The sequence below is a fragment of the Equus caballus genome, chromosome 20, assembly GCF_041296265.1.
Source record: "Equus caballus isolate H_3958 breed thoroughbred chromosome 20, TB-T2T, whole genome shotgun sequence".
Taxonomy (NCBI): Eukaryota; Metazoa; Chordata; class Mammalia; order Perissodactyla; family Equidae; genus Equus; species Equus caballus.
The window spans coordinates 7,278,881-7,300,480 of record NC_091703.1 but is presented as its reverse complement, the minus strand read 5'-3'; the positions used below and the strand labels follow the sequence as shown (position 1 = coordinate 7,300,480).

Here is a 21,600-nt window from a genome sequence, read left to right as displayed (position 1 = left end):
CTCAGGGTCCACCACCAGGAAGAGGAGCTTGCCTTCTGCAAGATAACATACTGCTGGCTCTGGATCTGAGAGAGGCCAAAAGGTGGAAGTCATATGTTGGGATGGAATAAGCTCCATGCTGGTAAATGAAGGATGACAAAAATTGTCATCAAATACAGCCTTGGTCTGTAGCTCTGAAGAGCTGTAGGCTTAGAGATCCAAGACCCGAGCACTGGATCTGCCATATCGCCTAAATCAGTGCTGGTTAGAACATCTCACAGATCCCTATAAAATCTCATTTTGGATCTCAAGCCTAGAGAGTTAGGTGGAACCAACTGCAAAACCACTTAGGGGAGAAATAAGCAAAACCACAGGAGGAAAAAAAGAAGGAAAACAAAAAAAAAACTAAAAATCTTCCACTGAATAGACCCTGCAAACAAAAATTCTAAAATACACGAATAAATCTAATGCTAAGTAAGATAGCCCACAAAACCAACAACTGAACATTAATTTACTCCAGAGGAAACTAATTTTATAAAGCAACCTGAGATTTTAAAATAAGTATGTTTCAGACATCCTAAGAGATACATGAAAGCACAACTCACTGATTTGTTCTAAAAAAATCATAAGGCAGGCAATTCTTTCATAAACCAGATCCAAACAATGCATCTTTAGAATTTTATCCATCTCCCAATGAAATTCTGCTTTGAGAAGGAAACACAAGCACCTAGTTTCAAAGAATTCCTGTCACAAACATTAAGCATCTTCAGAAAAGAAGCCAAAGAAAGTGATGACAGAGGTATAAGAAAGATAAGAAAAGAAAGAAGTTAGAAGAGGAGAGTGAGATGTAATGGAAAAGGGGGAGGAAAAAAGTATCTAAAAGAAGGAGTGGTCAAAAGTGTCAAATGAAAAAGAGAGACTTCCATGTCTGAACAAGATGGAATAACAAACCAGTTTTACCCTTCCACATGAAAAAACAAAGACAAAACAGATAAAATATATGAAACAATGTGACACAAGACATTGGACATCAGGTAACCAAGGACAATGATCCCTGAGAAATGAGCCCCGACATTGCCCGAGGTGGGAAGGAGAACACAGAAAGAGGCAGAAGTCTTCCCAAGTTGAGGAGACAGAGCTGGGAGTCTTACAACTCAGAGTGGCTAGAGTTCACAGGACAGACTGAAGGAGAGAAGAGAGCTGCATAAAGAAGAGAACTCTGATGATGTGCAGAAGATATCCTTTTAGAATAAAATTACATAGAGTCAGTGCACGTATGTTGAAGAAACTACCTGAGGCCAGGGAACAAACCACACAAAAGAAATAGAGGAAACAATGCTGGGCACTCACAAGGACCAAGAATAGTGCCAGTTCCCAACAGCCAAGTGGAAAACCTCATAGTTTATGGATTATCAGTTATAGCACTAAGAAGGGTCTCATATTGGTTTTGAGAAAAACTAACCCCAGACTAAAACACTACGCTGGCCCTGTCTAATAAGGTTTAAAAAAATAACCAAAAGGATGAAAATGTTTCTAAGTAATCCCACAATAAAGCACATAGATATTATTAGGAATACAAAAATATCCAATGAATTACAAGGTAAAATTAAGAACGTCTGGTGTCCTACAGAAAATTATCAGGCATGCAAAGAGGGAAAAAAAAAAAACAAGGCAGAGAAAAATAAATAGCAATTCACCAAGAAATGACACACAGATGATAGAACTAGTAGAGTCAGACATTAAAATACATATAACGGTATTCAGTATATTTAAAAAGCTAAAGGAAAGATTAAAACTGCTAAGTAGAGATATAAAAGATATAAAAAAAGACTCTAATTGAAACAAATGAGTGAAATGAAAAAAGAAAAAAAAAACCAGGATGGAATTAACAGCATATTAAACATTGCAGAAAAATGATTCGTGAACGTGAAGATATAGCAATGGAAACTATCCCAAATGAAACACAAAAGAAAACAAAACACTGAGAGAAAGTGAACAGAACACAAATGAACTGTGGAAAAGTTTCAAGTGACCAAATATACACGTAATTGGAGTCTCCAAAAAGGAGAGGAACAGAGAACATATCTGAAGAAATGTACGAAAAATTTTCAAATTTGATGAAAATATAAACCCATGGACCCCAAAAGCTCAACCAACCTCAGACACAAGAAATCTGAAGGAAATCTACATAAATCATAATCAAATTGCTTAAAACCAAAGACAAAGAAAAAATTTCAAAAACCATCAAAGAGAAATGACACTTCATGTAGCAAAGAACAAAGGGAAACGAAAGGCTGACAGCAGATCTCTGACAGGAAACAATCTGAGTGAGAAGAGAGAGGAACACTATCTTTGAAGAACGGAAAAGAAAAAAAATCAATCTAGAAGTCCTTATCCAGCAAAAATATCTCAAAAATAAAGGGAAGATAAAGGCTTTTTTATACCAAAGATATACCAAAGGTGAAAGAATTCACTGCTAGTAGATATGTATTACAACAAATGTTAACAAAGTTCTTCAAGCAGAAGGAAAATGATATCAATGAGAAACCTAGAAAAAGAGCACAGGACATGACAGCTACATGGGTAAATATAAAGACTTTTTTTCTTATTTAAATCTCTTTAAAAGCTAATCAACTGTTTAAAATAAAAATAACTACAACGTATTTAGGAGTTGATAACATATATAGCAGTAAAAAAACGAAGGCAACACAAAGGCCAGAAAGGGAAAAATGAAAGTACACTGTTGTGAGGGTCTTATACTATAAGTGAGTGGTATATCACCTGAATATAGACTATGACAACTTAAAGATGTATACTATAAACCATAAAGCCATCACTACAATAACACCAAAAAAGTTATAGCTAATAACCCAAACAAAGGAGATAAAAATGAAATAGCAAAAGTCCACAATTAGGGGGCTGGACTCATGGCCTAGCAGTTAAGTTTGGAGCACTCTGCTTCAGCAGCCTAGGTTTGGTTCCCAGGCACAGACCTATACCACTCATTAGCAGCCATGCTGTGCAGCACCCCACACGCAAAACAGACTAAGATTAGCAATGGATGTTAGCTCAGGGTGAATCTTCCTTAAGCGAAAAGAGGAAGATTGGCAACAGACATTGGCTCTGGGCAAATCTTCCCCAGCAAAAAACAAAAACAAAAAACCCCACAATTAATCCAATGAAAGCAAAGTTAAGAAAAAAGAGAGACAGAACACCAAATAAATGCAAATGTGACCAACAGAAAAGAATAGCAAAATAATAATTTAAACCAAACCACATCAATAATCATATAAGTGCAAATAATTCAATTAAAACAACTTGGAAAAAGATGAAAAAAGTTGGAAGACTTTAACTGATTTCAAGATTTATTATGAAGTTACTGTAATGAAGACAGTGCAGTACTGCATCAAGATAGACAAACAATAGGTGAACGGAACAGAATAGAGTCCAGAAACGGACCCAAACATATATGGTCAGTTGATTTCAGATAAAGTACAAAGGCAATTGAGTGGAGAAAGGATGGTCACTTCAACAAAGAGTGCTGAAATGACTGGATATCTCTATGCAAACAACCTTCAATCCATACTTCATACTATATAGGCAATTTTTCAAAATAATCACAAACCTAAATATAAAACTGAAAACTATAAAACTTCTAGAAGAAAACAGAGTAGAAAAATCTTTATGACCTTGGATTAGGAAAGATTTCTTAGAAACCATATTAAAAACATAATCCCTAAAATGAAAAATTGGTTAATTTGATTTCATCAAAATTAAGAACTCTGCCCTTTCAGGCACACTGATAAGAGAATGAAAAGACAACGCACAGTCTGGGAAAAAATATTTGCAAATCATATATCTGATAAAAGACTTGTAGACAAAATACATAAAGAAGCTTTAAAAAAGACTTGTAGACAAAATACATAAAGAAGCTTTAAAAATCAATAACAAAAAAGACAATGTTTTAAATAGGCAAAAGATTTGGGCACTTCACCAAAGAATAGGTATATGGAAGGCAAATAAGCACATGATGCTCAGCATCATTAGTCATAAAGGAAATGCAATTAAAATCACAATCAGATACCACTACACAACTATTAGAATGGCTAAAATTAAAATGACTGACCATATCTAGTATTGGTAAAGACGGGGAGCAATTTCTACTCTCACACACTGCTAGTAAGAATGCAGAATGGTTCAATCTCAAAATAATTATGCTGACTGAAAAAAGCCAGGCAAAAGAAGAATGTATACTGTAGGATTCCATTTACATAAATCTAGAAAATCCAAACGAAGCTGGTGACAGAAAGTAGATCACTGGTTACCTAGGCATGGTGTGGTAGGGACAGTAGGCAGAAAAGGGGGTAGGGAGAGATGAGAAAGGGACACAAAGAAACTTTTTAGGGTAACAGATATGTTCGTTACCTTGATTATTGTGATGATTTCAGATGTGTAGAAATATGTCAAAACTTATCAAATTGTACAGTTTAAAATGTTTAGTATATTGGAAGCCAATTATAATTCAATAAAGTTAGTTTTAAAAATTAAGCAAAAGGGTCAGCATATAAGCACTTATTTCAATCTGTTGGATTTTACAATTTGGAGGTTAATTGTGATCTCATCAGAAACAGTTACAATCAACACAGCTGGGGTTAAGCAGCAATAGGAAGGTACATGTCAGAAAGCCTGGCTGAAAAGAAAGTTTCCAGAGAAGGATGGAAGGTTAACTGATGGCAGTGGTTTGTTTTATCTTGGGATGATATAGTTTGGAATGTATTTTAAGCTGATCATTGAGGAAACAAGGTTCTGGAGAAAATGATGGAATAGAATCAAGAAGAATGGGATCAAGAGGCCAAGTAAGCACAAAATTCAAACCCAGTCATCTACATTTTCTTAATGAAATAGATAAGCTTATCCTCTCACAGGGACTAACAAAGGTGAGTGTGGTAATATTCTAGAGTAACAGAAAGGGATTTGTACAGTGAGCTGACCAAAGATAAGAAAAAAATTCCTACCAACCTTGACCTGGTGAAGGTGGCAGATCATAAGTACAAAATCTGAGCCATCAACAGAAAAGCAGAAAGAATAGATCTGAGCATCAGTTCAAGCTTAGGTCTTTGACAAGCAAGTAGGGTAAGTCAAGGGTTCAAAGAACTAAAAGTGGTTGATAACAGACTTTAGATAACTAACCTTGTGTTGATTATCTATCCCTTGACAGGGCTAGTGCTGGAGGAGAGGCCAGAAAAGAAGCGACAGGAATGAATCAAGAAATTGAGCTATGAACCTAAGGAGCAGAGAAGGCATTTTCCCTCTCCACAGATGTTAATGTTTTTCCTGTTGCCTGGTCTCAACCACCTAAAAGGCATTAGAAACAGTATGCAATGGGTGCAGTTCCTGGCACATTAATTGGCTTGGTTACAGTATCTCTAAAATTTTAAGTACTTTTTGCACAGTATCTCACGGCCCAATAATTTTATTTCATTTAACATAAAACCCCAAACAATTTCAAGTTCTCATTTCTCTGGAGTAGGGATCCCATCTGCTATCCCCTGTCCAACTGCCATAGAATCAGGAACTGTTTCAGTCTCCCTATAAGTATTCCAGTTCCTTTCAGTCATTGCTATCTCAAGCTTTTTCCCAAGAGGTTTCCTTGTAATAACTCCTTAGGCCACAAAGGTCAACTCTAGTAAATAGTTTTTCCATTCACCAAACATCTAAAGAAAAGTGTGGTCCTAGGTCTCTCTCCACCTGATTCCTAAGGTGGTGTCTTACTTTGGCTGAGCAGCTCCACTGGGCACAGTGCAAGGCACTCCATACCCCCATTTCACAGCTAGTGATCCAAAGGCTCAGAGAGGTTGAGCGCGTCAGGCAGTTTTTATATGAAAGTGCAGCCTGCTTGGACGACATCCAAGCCACAGTGAGCAGAGGCAACTCAACACTGCCTGAATGCAACAACTGCTTGCTGCTTCACTCCCTAGGAGCACTCTGAGAAAGACAGCCCTCTCCAAACCAGACAACACCAGACAGCCCAAAAGAGCTGATTTAAAAATTATTAAAGTGACATGTTCAAAATGTTTTAACTGATTCAGTTTTAGAAACAACGGAGAACTAACAACTATAAACCTAATTATTATTCTCAACCACTTTCACTTCATTTATATTAACAGGGATTCATGAATAGGGAAAAATAGGAAAAGATATGGAAGACACGGGATCCTCATTCCCATTACCAAGTGACCTCACTCTTGACAAGAACAACATTCGCAATACAGAGCTCTAGAATGTTTTGGTTGCATGGGACCATATACAGGTCCCTGTGGAGGTTGGGCTGACAGGCAGGTTACTTTGGGGGAATCATCACCTATGGAAGGAAGAGGGTGGCAGCAGGTTGGGGCAGAGAGAGAAGTCAATGAACTGCAATCAGGCCCAACAAAGCCTTAACTTTGCCCAAGATCTGGAGCTTATAGAGCCCATCAGAATTGCCTGGAGGTAGGGTAGTGGGGTAGTGGGGTAGTGAGGTGGTGGGCCAAAATGCTGGGCCTTTATATTCCTGCCACAATCAGTCTTCAGATGTCAGCAGCCCTGGGAAGGACATGTCCTTAGGCAAAGAGGTGTCCCAAAGCTGAGGCAATCCCTGAAGGAGCTGACAGCTGGAGGCCATCTGCACTCCCATCAGCCAGGGCCCATCCTTGGAGGGCTTTGTGAGGTGCATCTCCATGACCATCACAGCGTTTTTCACTTTTAAACAAAAGGGAAGAGACATGACTTGCTCACAGTGACATATCTAGTCAACAGCAGAGGATCACAATCCATTTCTCCTTCACAGACTAATTCATCTAAACCGTGCTATGAGAACAATGCTACATAAAGGCAAATTCTAATGGGTTTAGCAAAGAGACTATGCCACAGAAGGACTGTACACCATGAGGGACAGAAAGTGAAACTAAAATACTAGGAATCCTAAACTTCCATATCGCTCTGAAAGAAATAATCTGCCAAATATGGTTCAAACTACAGGGGAAACAACTTAGAAATGTCAAAAATGGCAGTGAATTCCAGAAGCATAAAAATAGTCTAAAGGGGTGGCTGGCCCGGTGGCGCAGCAGTTAAGTTCGCTCGTTCCACTTCAGCGGCCGGGGGTTCACTGGTTCGGATCCCGGGTGCGGACATGGCATTGCTTGGCAAGCCATGCTGTGGCAGGTGTCCCACATATAAAGTGGAGGAAGATGGGCACAGATGTTAGCTCAGGGCCAGTCTTCCTCAACAAAAAGAGGAGGATTGGCAGCAGATGTTAGCTCAGGGCTAATCTTCCTCAAAAAAAAAAAAAATAGTCTAAAGAGTTATTTTATTTCTAATTCTAAACTGATAACCTCTCTTATAAAAAAGCCTTCGGGTGCTGGTGCAATTGAAATGTTAGTAGAAAATAATAAACTGCTTTGGAGAGGGAAAAATACCTGACACTAAAGCAGCTGTAATAACAACAAATTGCCACAAGGAAATAATGTGTTCCAATTTTTAATTTTGCTTTTCAAGAACAAAGGAATACAACACTAATAATAAAAAAAAAAAGTGAAAAGCTTAGATCATAAAAACAAATATAAAAAGAGTTGAATAATCCTGAGGCCCACCAAGGCATTTCCTATTCACTAACTAATTAAAGAAAGATCGAATTTGAAGTTTTTAAACGATCTTTGGTATCCAAAATGTAACTGAATATGATGTAGCAAGTAGGGCTTTCCCCCTGAGCTAGCTAGGGAGTCAGAGTAAGAGGAGAGTCAGAAGGCAATACTTAGGGAAGGGCCCAATTTTTTTTAACATCATGGCTTTAGTAGGCCTCACAACCTCAGAAATATTATTAAAACGATTGCCTTCTATCCTTTCAAATGAGCTAACCTTTCACATGGGCTTGGAAGGCAGACTGCCTGGGCTAAAAGTGTGCCTCATATAATTCCCAACTGTGTGACATTCACATGGTACAGTCCTGCACCCACATAATGAGGTTTTTGTCAACGACAGAAGGCATATATGATGGTGGTCCCATAAGATTAATACCATATAGCCTAGGTGTATAGTATGCTACACCATCCAGGTTTATGTAAGTACACTCTGTGATGTCTGTACAATGATGAAATCACCTAATGACACATTTCTCAGAACGTATCCCCATCATTAAGCGACGCATGACTATAATTCATTTCTCTGTGTCTAGGTTTCTTCATCTAAAAAATGGGATTATAATAATAACTACATCATAGATGCAGGTCAAAACAAAAAAATCCCTGTAAAAGTGCGTAGTGCAGCATTTAACACTATAATTATCATCACTGTTATTGTCACTGTCATCATCATTATTGCTATTAATCTAAATGACATCCAGATTGTTTGTACCTAGACAGGTTTACCAAGACATTTTTCAGAAACTAGCACCCGCCCGCCCCTCCCCCCCAAATTAAATGACCCTCTGAAAGGCCTGAAGAAAGAACATGGCACATCTCTTCCGAGTGTGGCAGAAACAGCTGAGAGTCTGGAGGGAGCTGTGAACATTCAGTGTGAACACTAGAGAGCACACAGCACCTGTTTTCTATAATATTCTCACCCTTGTAGTTGATAAAATGGGCCTGGGTTTGGGTCGCCTTTCCGCCCTGCTTAGCACCTCCCCTAAGAAGCACCTTAGCAGATATTACAAATATCCAAACACATCCAGGGACAAGCTCACACACCCTTCTGGTGATGGCTCCCTTAGCCATACACATGGACAGCAAAGCCGCACTGGGACTAGGCAAAGATGCGGTTAATATGTCTTTAAGGATTTTTGGGGTGTTTGGCTACTGTGTAAATGGGGTTAAAAAAGATATCACTGGAATTAAAGAAAAAATGAAAGGCTTTCTTCTCAGATAGACTTGAGTGCACAAGAACAACATTTATTCTCCAAGCAGGTAGATTTTTTATTTTAATGTGATTCCACAATTCTGCTGACTCAGTCTTATAAACAAAAAGTAAATCTGAAGATTTATAAAATAGCAACTCGGATCTGTAATGAAATCTGAAACTTAAAAGTCTAGGCCAACAGTACTTTTAAAATAAAGTAGACGTTTGCCTGAAAGAGAGAAGCTACAATTTTATTGCTGTTTCCAAGGTTAAGATGATCAATTCTTGGCCAAAAGCATGTCCACCATGTGAAGACAGGCATCACAGTCAGAAAAATCACACACTGCAGAAATGGTTTTATATCAGGAAAGCTGCTCGCTGGAAACCTTCAACTTAATGCACAGTTTTTAAAGCTATTTACATACAAATACTAAAAATAAAACAAAGGAAAGTCCACAACTGTATTCAGAGAAATGTGTATCCTCAAGGCCCCTGGGAAGGTTCTTATAATCCATACAGGGTCTAGTACAGTGTTTACTTTTTTAAATATTTGCTGGTGCTCAGAGGATATTAAGGCCACCATCACCACCAATTTGACTGTTATGCCATAGTTGGGTATAAAGCTACATCTTATTTCATTAGAGAAAATAAAGACAAATCAACCATAACTGTTGCTCTTTGATTGTGTTCCTATTTCTACATATGCTCCGTTTTTACTGCCCTGTCTTAATTTTCCTTCTCTTCCCTCTTCCTTTATTTTTTTCATATTTACACATTTATTTAATATTTTCTTCTTACAAGGCATCTTTCACATGTTATCTCACTTTACTCTCATAAGAAACAAGTTATTATTGCTCAACTTTTAAAAGTTAGAAAGCTGAGTTAAAGCCTAAATGACCTGTTCAGGATTCCAGAATGTGTGGATGAAAGAGAACTTAAGTTTAATTTTCTGATTCTACACTACCATTTCTCAGCGGTCATGAGATTTTCCTGTTAACCACTTTTCTCTTTTTCCCCTCTTCCTTCCTTCATTCCTTACTGCTGTACACTTCATGCTAGTTCTCAATGACGAGTGTCAGCTCAGATGTCTTCCAAGCAGGACCCTTTCCTGGAGCACAGGCAAACCGCAGAGGAGGCCTCTCCTGAGTACTCCCATCACATGTTATGTTTCCGTGTGAGAGGGTTAAGATTTGCGGCTCCCTGAAGACAGGAGTTACATCTAGCTTATTCAGTATTGTGATGCCGGCAACCTGGGGCTGGATTTCCCAGCAGCACATCTTGCTGAGAAAAGTGAAAATCCGCCCCCAAAGAGAGTTTAGAAAAGCACGGAGAGGAGACACCACTTCTGAGACTCAGCACGTGTTCCAGGAAAGGTTCCTGGATGAGGACATCTGAGTTGACACCACAGGAAAAGTAAAATTATCCAGGTGAAGGGGCTGAGGGGACTAAACAAGAGGAGGAGGCTGGAAAGGAATGAAAAATAACAAAGTAGTAGGAGAAACACAAATACTAGTCATTACAGAAAGGAGGCTGCCTGCCTATTCAGAACCACTCAGTTATCTAACCAGGAGGCAGTTTCTAAACCTTGCAAACAGCAAATCATTTCATGAGAGAAATGTGTAGCAACATATAAACAAGGAGGGCTTTAAAAACAATTGACAATGGAAAACTTCAGACAACCGTCAATCTTTTTGTAAAGCTACTAGAGACAGAACGGTATCTCTGTAAAATACTAGAATCCCTTTACCTTAACCTGCCTAGAAAATGGTCTGAACAACACAATCCATCTCCCAGCATTCCAGCATTAAATAGATTATATTACTGCTAAAAATATCACAATTCCTTTCTTTTATCATGAAAGTAAAGAGAAGCTGGCTATAATAAGATTTTCTTATCAGCAATCTCTATCTGGAACCTGTTTCACTAATACATTATATGATTTTAATATAAAACATTTCAAACTAAAAGAAATAGAAAATAGCAAACATCCATCCACCCACTATTCAATTTTACCAAATCATAACATTTTGTCACATTTAATTTCATATCCTTTTTTATTTTAATAGAACACTATGAACACACTTGAAGCCTGGTTTCTACCTCCCTCCCTAATACCATTCTCTATCTCCTAGAAAAAGATGCTAGCATGACGTGGATGTACTCTTTTAAAAAATATATGTAGATAAAGAATACATAGGATTATTTAGCGGTTTCTTAAACAGTACATGAATTATGCTTTTGACAATACAGCAGTCAAGATATTCCAACAAACTTTGGAATATCTTACTAAAACAAGGCAGCAGAGGCTTAATAAATTACAATAAGAATCCTTTTAAACACATATGTGACTTTACACACAAATAGGGGAAATCTGGAGGTATGAAAACATAGAGGTGAATCAAGAGTAGTAAGTGACTACTCAAGTTCCAGCTGGTGGAATGGTAACTGAGACTCCTACATAAGCCCTGGACTTTGGACTACATCTTATTTTTCTATATTTTTGTCAATACTTACAAATGTCAGGTTTTTAATTTTTTTTTCAAGTGAAGAATAACAAAGGATAGCTCACGGTGGTTTTCACTTGCTTTCCTCCCATTACTAATAAGGGTGAGTACCTTCACATAAACTCATTAGTCATTCTAGCTACATCATTTGTCACCTTCATGTTCATCCATCTCTCTCTTAGGTTAATTTTTTCCTTGCTTTTTAGAGGAGTTCTTTATATATGCTGAATGCTTATGTGACATACCACTACACTTCTATTAGAATGGCTAAAATTAAAATGACTGACCCTACCAAGTGTTGTTGAAGACCTAGAAACAACTGGAATTTCCATATACTACTAGAAAGAATGTAAAATAGTAAAACCACTTCAGACAACAGTTTAGTGGTTTCTTAGAAAGTTAAAATACACCTACCATATGATCTAGCCATTCCATAACTTTGTATTTACCAAAGAGAAATGAAATCATATGTTCATACAAAGACTTGTGCATGAATGTGTATAGAAGCTTTACTTGTAATAGCAGAAACCTGGAAACAACTCAAATGTCTCTCAATAGGTGAATGGATAAACAAACTATGAAACGGAATACTGCTTAGCAATAAAAAGAAATGAACTATTGATATACACTACGACATGGATGGATCTCAAAATAATTACAATAAGTGAACGAAGACAGATCAAAAAAGAGAAGAGTATACATTATAGGATTCCATTTATATAAATCTAGAAGGTGCAAACTAATCAATAGTGACAGAATGTAGATCACTGGTTGCCTGGGGTGAAGAGCTGTACGGAAGGGTAAGAAGGAGAGATTACCAACGGACAGGAGGAAGCTTTTGGGGTAATGGACACGTTCATTATCTTGATTCTGCTGGTGGTTTCACAGGTGTATACAAATGTCAAACTTAAAAAATTGTGTAAATATGTTCAGTCTATTGTATGTCAACTTAGCAGATTGTACACTTTAAATATGTATAGTTTATTTTATGTCAATTATACCTCGATAAAGCTGTTCTTTAAAAAGTTCACAAGAATAATAGGACAAAAGAGAACCCTAACCATACTAGGCTTTTCTCTTCTAAACATTTTTTAAATGTAGGTCACAATTAGGGAAAATCTCTTAACCTACTCTTTACATCTTCCTAAAAACAAACAAAATATTATCTCAAATAAGTTAGAAATTGTTGGAGGGGAAGGGGGACATTCCAGACAAAATATTTTCTTGGAGAAATAATGGAGGGTAAGTGACTAAAGTGAGAGTCCAGGTCCTAAAAACACTGTGCTTCCTCCAGGAAATTCATATTTTTGCTGTTGCTGGTAGTAATTAGTATGTCAATAAGTAAAATTTTCCACCAGGCTCACTAACATGGCTAAGATTCTTGCCCCATTGATCAAGTCTGACCTAATGATAATATAGTAATACAACAGCACTAATGGGCTTGTATACTTTTTCTCCACTGATGGCACTGATCTTAAGCCATTATCATTCTTACGAAAGGTTGTAATCATTTCTCTTTCTCTAGCTAATTCCACTTTCATATCCTTCTACTCCTCAAACAGAATGAACCAGGAAATTCGTAAGTTCTATCTCACTAATGACCTGACCCATTAAGCTTCAACTTAGACCAAAAACGCAAGACACAAGTAACCTTAATGATTTCAGGAAGATGGTAATTGTCGAATATTTAAGCCCCCAAAGACAAAAGTATTTGAATACCTACCATCTCCAAAAAGATGTGTCACAAGCCTGGTAAGTGTTTGTTTAAGGTCAAACTCTACGAGCTTCATGGCCTCCATGGTATGTGTCTCTTGTTTATGGGCAGAGCGAGAACTTTGTTCAAAGAGCTGCAGGCTTTCTCCATTCTTTATGCCAGCAAACAACTGTAAACCAAGAGGAGTAATATAAATAAATAAAAACAGTATCCTAGCCAGTCTATATCAAAAAACATAATGTGGGAATAAAATCCATTAAATCATAGTCAATGAACATATGAAATTAACATTCATTTAGTGTCAACTTTGAACAAAGCACTATGCTACATGCAAAGGAGAATCTTTTCTAATCTTTGATAATCTCTCCATTTTACTTTTGCATTAATTTACAATCATTTCCTCACAAGAGACACTGTCCTCTATGCTGGTGGAAATAACAGTGAATCAGGCTTTCAGACTCTAAAATTATATTCCTGACCATCCCACTGTGTCCTTACAGCGTGACCTGAGATTAGGTAAGAAAGTATTGTCTAGGAATTAAATCCTGTAAAGTCCATGAAGGCGGGAAACATGCTGGACTTTGCTAATGCTCTATCTCCAAAGCCCAGGGCAGGGTCTGAAACATATTTCTCTCACTTACTATCCAGGTAAACTCCGGCAAGTGATATGGTAGGTAAGCCTCAGGTAATGATTTATAAAGTAGGAAGAATAATACTAACTTAAGAGACTTTGTAATAATTAAATAGAACAATGCATGAAAAGCACAGAGTACCTGGCACACTGCAATGGCTAAAGAGACTGCCTTCATTAACACCACAATCATTATTATTAATCACAGCTATTATTACTCACAACCCGCTTTAACCACTAAAACAAAGTGTCCCTATCTTTAATAATAAAGCAGAGCTTTACACACTAGGAGATTGACTCAAGATGGAGCAGTGAGCAAATGAATCTATCATTCTTTGCACCTGAAGTTCCATGAAATACAAAATAAAAAATGCTGTTTTCTTTGTTTGTTTTGGTGAGGAAGATTTGCCCTGAGCTAACGTCTGTGCCAATCTTCCTCTATTTTATATGTGGGATGCCAGCATAGCACGGCTTGATGAGCAGTGTACAGGTCTGTACCCAGGATCCAAAGCCGCAAACCCCAGGCTGCCGGAGTGGGACACGCGAACTTAACCACTATACCACCAGGCCAGTCCCTAAAAGAATGTTTTAATAACAGAATGACTCAACTGCTGTTTCTAGTAGTGTTGGGCTGGGTAATTAGAGCCAAACCTCCTGATAAATCTACGAAAAAATACAAAAATTCTTAAAAGCACTGAAGAAGTAACATAATAGAGAGTAATTACTAAACAAAACTCCATAAGAAAGCACAGAGCCAAAAGAAAGCCCAGCACAAAGCCAGAGAGAAATACTGAGAATACTTCCCTATTCAGTGTATCTACTGGAAAACTAAACATTGGTTGTGACAGCTTCCCAGGCAAGTGAGGCAAAAGTGGAAACCTGCAGCACCTGACCAAGTTGGGATGTCAGATAAACAGCCCTAAAGGACTTATTCTCATGACCAGGATGAACACAAAAGTAAACCTGTTCCTGTATAGACCTGCAGCCAGGTGTCACATTACCTGGGCAACAGAGATAACCTCAGGCAGTGAAAATGGACTAAGTCAATCCCAGATGGGTAGTTCCTCTATGTGTCTAGCAAAATCAAACAAAAATCTTTTCAGAAAAAGATTCTACTATCTTAGGACTCAAATTATTCCTATGAAAGCTGAAGACGATGCAGCTGCTAACGTCTACATCTTTCAATATTTCCTCTAAAAATACATTAGAACAAACAAAACTATTAAACACCATACCCTCAGCATGAGATAGAGAGTGCCTAAGCTTCAAAATAAATAATAATTGTGTGGGGAGGAATAAAAGAAGGAAAAGAGAAAATTTAGGGTTCAACAAGATAAAACAAACCTAAAAAATTAGAGGATTTACAAAGCCATTCCCCACCACCCACCAAAAAATTCCACTAAAGACATTGCACTTTGCTACACTAACAGAAAAGGGTACCAGAGAACTACAAAATCCTCTAAACAACCAAAAATCCACAAAAAACAGAAGAAAATTCTTTATAGAACTATAAAGAATTATTGCCAAAAAAAGAGAAAGAAAACCATTCCAAACAGTTCAACTGACGAAAATCTAACTCTCCTCCCAAAGAAAGAAAATCCAGAAACAGATGAAAAATGTAAGATAATGCTTGAAAACTAAATTAAATATGCTCAACCAAGCATTTGGGGATATAACCAATTGCTTGAGTAAGAAACTCAACCATTAGGGTTGGCCCCGTGGCCAAGTGGTTAAGTTCTCATGCTTCGCATCAGCGGCCCAGGGTTTCGCTGGTTCGGATCCTGGGAGTGGACATGGCACCCCTTGCCAAGCCATGCTGAGGTGGCATCCCACATGCTACAACTAGAAGGACCCACAACTAAAAATATACAACTATGTACAAGGGGACTTTGGGGAGAAAAAGGAAAAAAAATAAAATCTTTAAAAAAAAAAGAAACTCAAACATTAAGAACAAAAATGGTTGAAAAACAGAAAGAAATAAAAAGAAAACTGATTGAACTCAGGAAAGAAATAGAAGAAAAAAATCATCTCAGAACTACAAGTCTAAATTACAAAGTACACAAAGGATAATGAACTCAATGAAGATTTAATAAGAGGCATTGAAGAAAAGCAGGAAAACAACCAAGAAAAGGACAATGAGATAAAGAATCAGAGAGAAAATGGTGCAATTGGAAGACAAGCAAAGAAGGAATAACGTTTATATAACTGGAGTCCCTGAAAGAGGGAAAACAAAACAGTGGAACAGAACTAACAGGGACCAGACATAATGGGTACCTGAGAAAAGGAACCTGGAAGAACCAAATACAAGACATACTCTAGACAAACAGAAGACAGACAGACTTCAAAGACGAACAGAAAAAATTCTCAAGGCCTGTAGGCAAAAAGATCAAATGATAACTTAGCAGGGCAAAGCAATTAGACTAGCATCAGACTCTTCAAAAACAACAAAAGAAACAAGGCAACAACAGAGCCACACTTTCAAACAAGTCAATAAGAAAAAGTCTGGACCAAGAATTTTATATCCAGCAATGCTGGCCTTTGAGTATCAAGTCTACAGGAAAAGCTTTAAACAGACAAGAACACAGAGAATTTTACATTAATGAGCTCTTTTTGAAGAAGTCACCAAAGTATGAGCTTTATTCAAGCAAGAGATAACTGGGAAAATTCTGATGGAAAAAAAATTGATGGATAACTAATTAACACAGAAAACTGTAGATTTGAGACTAAAACAGAGCTAGGGATTAAGTTGGAAGGTTAACATACAATTGTCCTATGTCATGACAAAGTAGAAATAAGGTAACAAAAAAGTGGAAGAAAAGAGAGTCAAAGTGGAAAGTGAATACACTCATTGGTTATTGCATACATAATAGGTAATAGTGAAAGGATATCTTTAAGACAAACTAGATAAGTTAAATAAGAAAAAGATGGAACAAGGGCATTTAGAGATGTATAAATACAAAAGTAACCATGAAAACAAAAATATAAACCTTGCTAAAGAAAACAAAAATTTAACTCAAGAGCAAAGAAAACATATCTTGTAGAGAAATAAATATAATAAATATAACATAACTACAAAATATTATGATAGCGTTGAGACCAAAAGTATCAGTCGTATCACTAAGTGTGAATGAGACTAACTTAACTCTTAAAAGAGAACCAACAGAGACAAAAACATTAAATCAGGCCACAAAGCATGATCCACCTAACTATATGCTGCATACAAGAGACATACATAAAATAATGTTAAAAATAAAGGAATGGACAGCATATAACAGGCAAAGGGAAACAATAAAACAATAAAAAAATCAAGCAAAGTAATCATGAAATCAGAAAAAGGAGAACTGAGGCAAACAAACACTAAACATGACAAAGAAGATCTTGTATTAATTCTAAAAGTTTCAAATGACAATGAATGCATACTACTTATAATATCTACACATCAAATAAGACAGTAATCACCTTTATTTAGAAGAAGGCATAGGAGATGAAAAGACACACTTAGACACATTAATAATAATAGGAGACTTTAATACAGCATTCTTAGTATAAGACAAAGTACACAAAATTAATTAAGACAGAAGGCACAAACAACACAATAAGAGGAAATCTTACATATATATATACAATATGTATGTGTGTATATATACATACACACATGTAAATATAAATATGTGTATATATACATATATATATATTTTGCTCCCCTGATGATATAAACTACGCTTTCTTCTCAAGAAAATAAAATGCCCTTTTTTCTCAAGTTCTTTTTTCTCAGAGAATATTCACAAAAATTGATCAGGTATCAGATCACAATAAAAATATAAGTACATTCTATAAAGAAGAAACAATAAACTATACTTTGACTAAAATATTATAAAACTAAAAATCATTAAGAAAAACAGAAGAGAACACAAAGACCCTTCTACCTGTAAAATTGAAAAGAAGAAAGAGAAGGAAAAACTTTCTGGTAACACCACAAGAGAGAGATAATATTCCTAATATAAAAGGAACTTTGAAAAGTTGACAAAGGGCCAAAACTCAATAGAAAAATGGGAAAAATAAAGGAACAGACAATTCACAAAAAAAGATACAAAAATGACCCTTAAACATATGAAAAGGTGTTCAAAAGAGAAATGCAAATTAAAACACTGACAGGAGCCGGCCCTGGTGGCCTAGAGGTTAACTTTGGTGCACTCTGCTTTGGTGGCCCAGGTTCGGTTCCCAGGCGTGGACCTACACCACTTGTCTGTCAGTGACCATGCTGTGGCAGCAGCTCACATGCAAAAAGAGGAAGATTGGCAGTGGATGTTAGCTCAGGGATAATCTTCCTCAAAAAAGCAAGAAACAGAATCCAGAGAGGTGAAGATCCAGAAAGGCCAAGACCACTTAGCCAATTAGTCATCAAGTGGGGACTAAAACACTCATTTCACCCCTGATTCCAGGGACCTCTCTAAGTGGCTGCCTCTCACTTAGCTCTGTTTGAGAGACATCAACTGTTGATAAAATTAAATTAGATTTCCATTAACTGCACACAATAGGCTGTGTCATTTTGTTTTTCCACTAGGATTTCTTGTATTTCTCTGACATTTTCTTAAGTGCCCTTGCACAAACCCAAAAGACCCAGAACACAAATGCCACCCCTACTGCACTGCTTACAGAAGCCAGGGCAAGTAGTTCACAAGTGAGAAAAGAACAGGTGAAAGAAATTAATTCTAATCAGGTTTAAGAATAAAAGTGGATTGCAAAGCCAATTAAATTTAAAATTTAGAAAGTCAAAAGACTTTCAAAATGGCCCAGATATTAAATGCACATTTAAAAAGAAAATAAAAAAGCAAATAGTCAGAAGAGTAATACACATCTATGCAAAATCCTATGAAGTAGCCAAGTGTAAAAGGGGCCTGGATGAAAGCACTATTTCAAGGAGTTATTTAAGACTGGTGTGTGGTTCCCAAAGCAGTCATTTTTCTATTCAGCTATTTAAAAATATCCATTGGTCATTGGTTTAATCTATATAGTCGGCCTCATATATTTATGCCAACTACTTACCAACCCTGACTCTCTCTGAGTTCCTGTGACAAACACCATGACCCTATAACAAACTCCGCTGCTGCTGCTTGCATTATTATTAGCTAACAGTTACTGATCATTTACTATATTTGCTACCTTATTGGGAGCTTACCTTACTTACTAAATGGTTTCATTTAATCCTCAAAATCCTTATTATTTCCCCATTTTTCATATAAGAAACCTGAGGCTTAGAGAAGTTAAGCAGATTGCCATTGTTACCCGGTTACGTGGTGCAGCCTGAATTCAAACCAAAATCTGACTCGTGACCTCATCTTCTAAACTTCACGGTTATTTCCATGACAGCTTATACATTATCATCTTTTGGCTTCAGTGTAAGAAAGATCTATAAAGTCAGATGGATGGGATTAAGAACTGGACATAAAACACGAACAGAGATGAGCAGCTGTGGTTTCACACAGTGATACTGCTTTAGGAATCTATACAAAATAGTGATTATCCTAATTAAATCATTATCATTGTACAAGGTCCAATAAAGCCCTCCAAAAATGATAATTAAGATTTGCCTTTCAAATGTATTAATATGTGCAACTGTATCAATGTGAACAGGTATTTGAGAACTGCTTTGAAACCAAAAGCGAGCTATAACGATGTTCTGCATCATTAACAGGAAGTCACTGTGTGCTAGAGGCCACATAGACTTCAAAGACAATGAGCATTGGGAGGCTGATATCCCTGTGACATCTATTATGACACCAGCGCTTGATGCAGGTGATCTCAGCCCTTTCCTCCTTATCTAAAGGAAATAAGAGAACCAAAGGAAAACAGCAGCAGAAATGTGGAAAAGAAATGCTTTAAGTTGAGCAAATAAATAATCCTCACACAAGTGAGAAAGCAGAAGAAATACTGCTCAAACCCAAAAGTGGTTCAGAAGAAACCTGCTAGAAAGGCAAGACATGGGTCTGTGATATTGCTGTTTTTATAAAGCTCTGAAAGATGACATATCATAGAAAATAATCAAAATAAAACCTTAACTCAAGTAGTCCCTGTGGTGGCTGGGGGCTCATAAAAGGCAAGGTCCTTCAAGGGTACCCAATAAGAATATTTTAAGCATGTGGGATGCACAAGAGTACATGTTCATTGCATTTTAACTTAACCTTTAATGCTGATGAAATAATTCCACCCTTCCTGCTTGAGGGGTCTGGGCCCAGGCAACAGCTTTGGGGGGCTAGCCTAATCTCACCATGAAAGAAAAAATTAGGCTCACTTTCTGAATAACCTAAACAAACTAAGGAAGTACCAGAACAAGAAAACCATAGTAGCAGTGTCGAGACAACATTTAGAAAGGCAAATTAGAAACAGATAGAATGTTTTCAAGTTACAAAGCATTTCTGCATAATAACATTGAAATAAATACAATAAAGTCACTTCAACAGCATTTGAAATTTTAACCAGTTAGTAATCCAGTCATGCACTACTGTCACCAATTTAGTTAATTCTAAGTTCCCAAGTCAATCTTTGCCTGAGGTAATAGAGCAAAATTCTACAGCCCCATAGGACAGACCATAGCAGCATTCTTGCTCTGCACAGTATCAAATGCAAGGAACATGAGTAGTGAAAAAATAACCCAAGATAAAGTTAATGAAAAAATACTGCTGGGTGATACAGCCAAACAAAATAGTTTAAGTAGACAGGTTGAGTACAAGAAAGAAAATAGGAGATAACAATGAATTCAGGCTATGCAAATCAGTATTTAATAAAGAAGAGCAGGGAAGCGGAAGGAGCAGGGGAAGAAGAAAGAGGAGGAGGAGATGAAGGAGGAGGTGGAGCTTCAAAATCTCAACAATAGCATCCATATGACATTTTGGTTGACTGATGTGCTGTGTCTTAGAATGAAGCTACTCCTACAGTCATAAAACATTTCTGCAAGTTAATATTTTAAAAATTGTTTAATTTAGCTGTATGACTCTATTAGAAAGGATCTGACTCAAAAGATTATCAGCATAATTAGATGGAAAAAAACTAAAAATAATAGTCTCTGAGTAACAAGTAAAGAGAATTTTTTGGCAGATGGGAGCAGAGGGGGTTTTGGGTTGGAATACTAACAGGGCTGGGAAGTAAAAACGCAAAGGTACCCATAGAATACAAGATAGTTGTCTGTAAGATAAAGCAGATTTCTTTTTGAAGAATTTTAAAATTTCTTGGTGCTGCAAAGTGGGTGCCAGAGAACTAAGTTCAACTTGGAGGAATGGCTCAGGACAACTCCCAAATGACAACAGAAAAAGGGACCTGGAGAGAACGGACAGACTAATTTAAAATTTTTCAGAATTATTTCACTGGAGATTACATGATACAAATGCTCTCCTCCTTTTTACCTACAAAAGTATCAAGAAATTCCCCATCGCTCATTAATGACTTTGTTCTGACTGACTCTACAGGAAGTAAAAGAGGTTCCTAGTTGTGTGTTATGCTCAGCAGCAAGTGAAAAACAGAGACTGAGCTAGTGAACACAGACATAATGTTACCAGAAGAGAATTTTTTATTCCAAATTGTATAGCTTAAAAATTATAGGCCAGTATAAAATCAGTGCCATCTAGAGGCAAACAGGATAGGAAAGTGTGTTGTGTTATCACTGGTGATGGAGCACAATCTTTTCACCAAAAAAACCCACTCTTTTCATTATTTATCCCTCATGAATCCATTTTTGAAAGATTTTTACCTAACAAACTGCATTTACTAGGTAATGTACTTCTTAAATGAAAGACGCATATAACTGACCCAGAGTCATATTGACTTGACAAAATCCCAGTTGATACTTATTTTTCTCTGACGCCTTTTTTCCCCCTCAGTTATATGATTCTCAAAGAGATAAAAAGTAG

General features: G+C 36.9%; 1 protein-coding gene across 49 annotated transcripts in view; it reads right to left on the bottom strand.

Moving 5' to 3' along the window:
• Nucleotides 1–21,600, bottom strand: part of FARS2 (phenylalanyl-tRNA synthetase 2, mitochondrial) — a 465,546-nt gene that overhangs the window by 327,306 nt on the left and 116,640 nt on the right. For all 49 annotated transcript variants that reach the window (XR_011429879.1, XR_011429877.1, XR_011429876.1 and 46 more), the window contains one exon: nucleotides 13,075–13,234. Coding sequence is in view for 43 of the 49 variants with exons in the window: in XM_070244873.1 (XP_070100974.1) it covers nucleotides 13,075–13,234 (160 nt within the window). In the remaining 6 variants the exon portion in view is untranslated. The remainder of the gene's footprint in view (nucleotides 1–13,074; nucleotides 13,235–21,600) is intronic.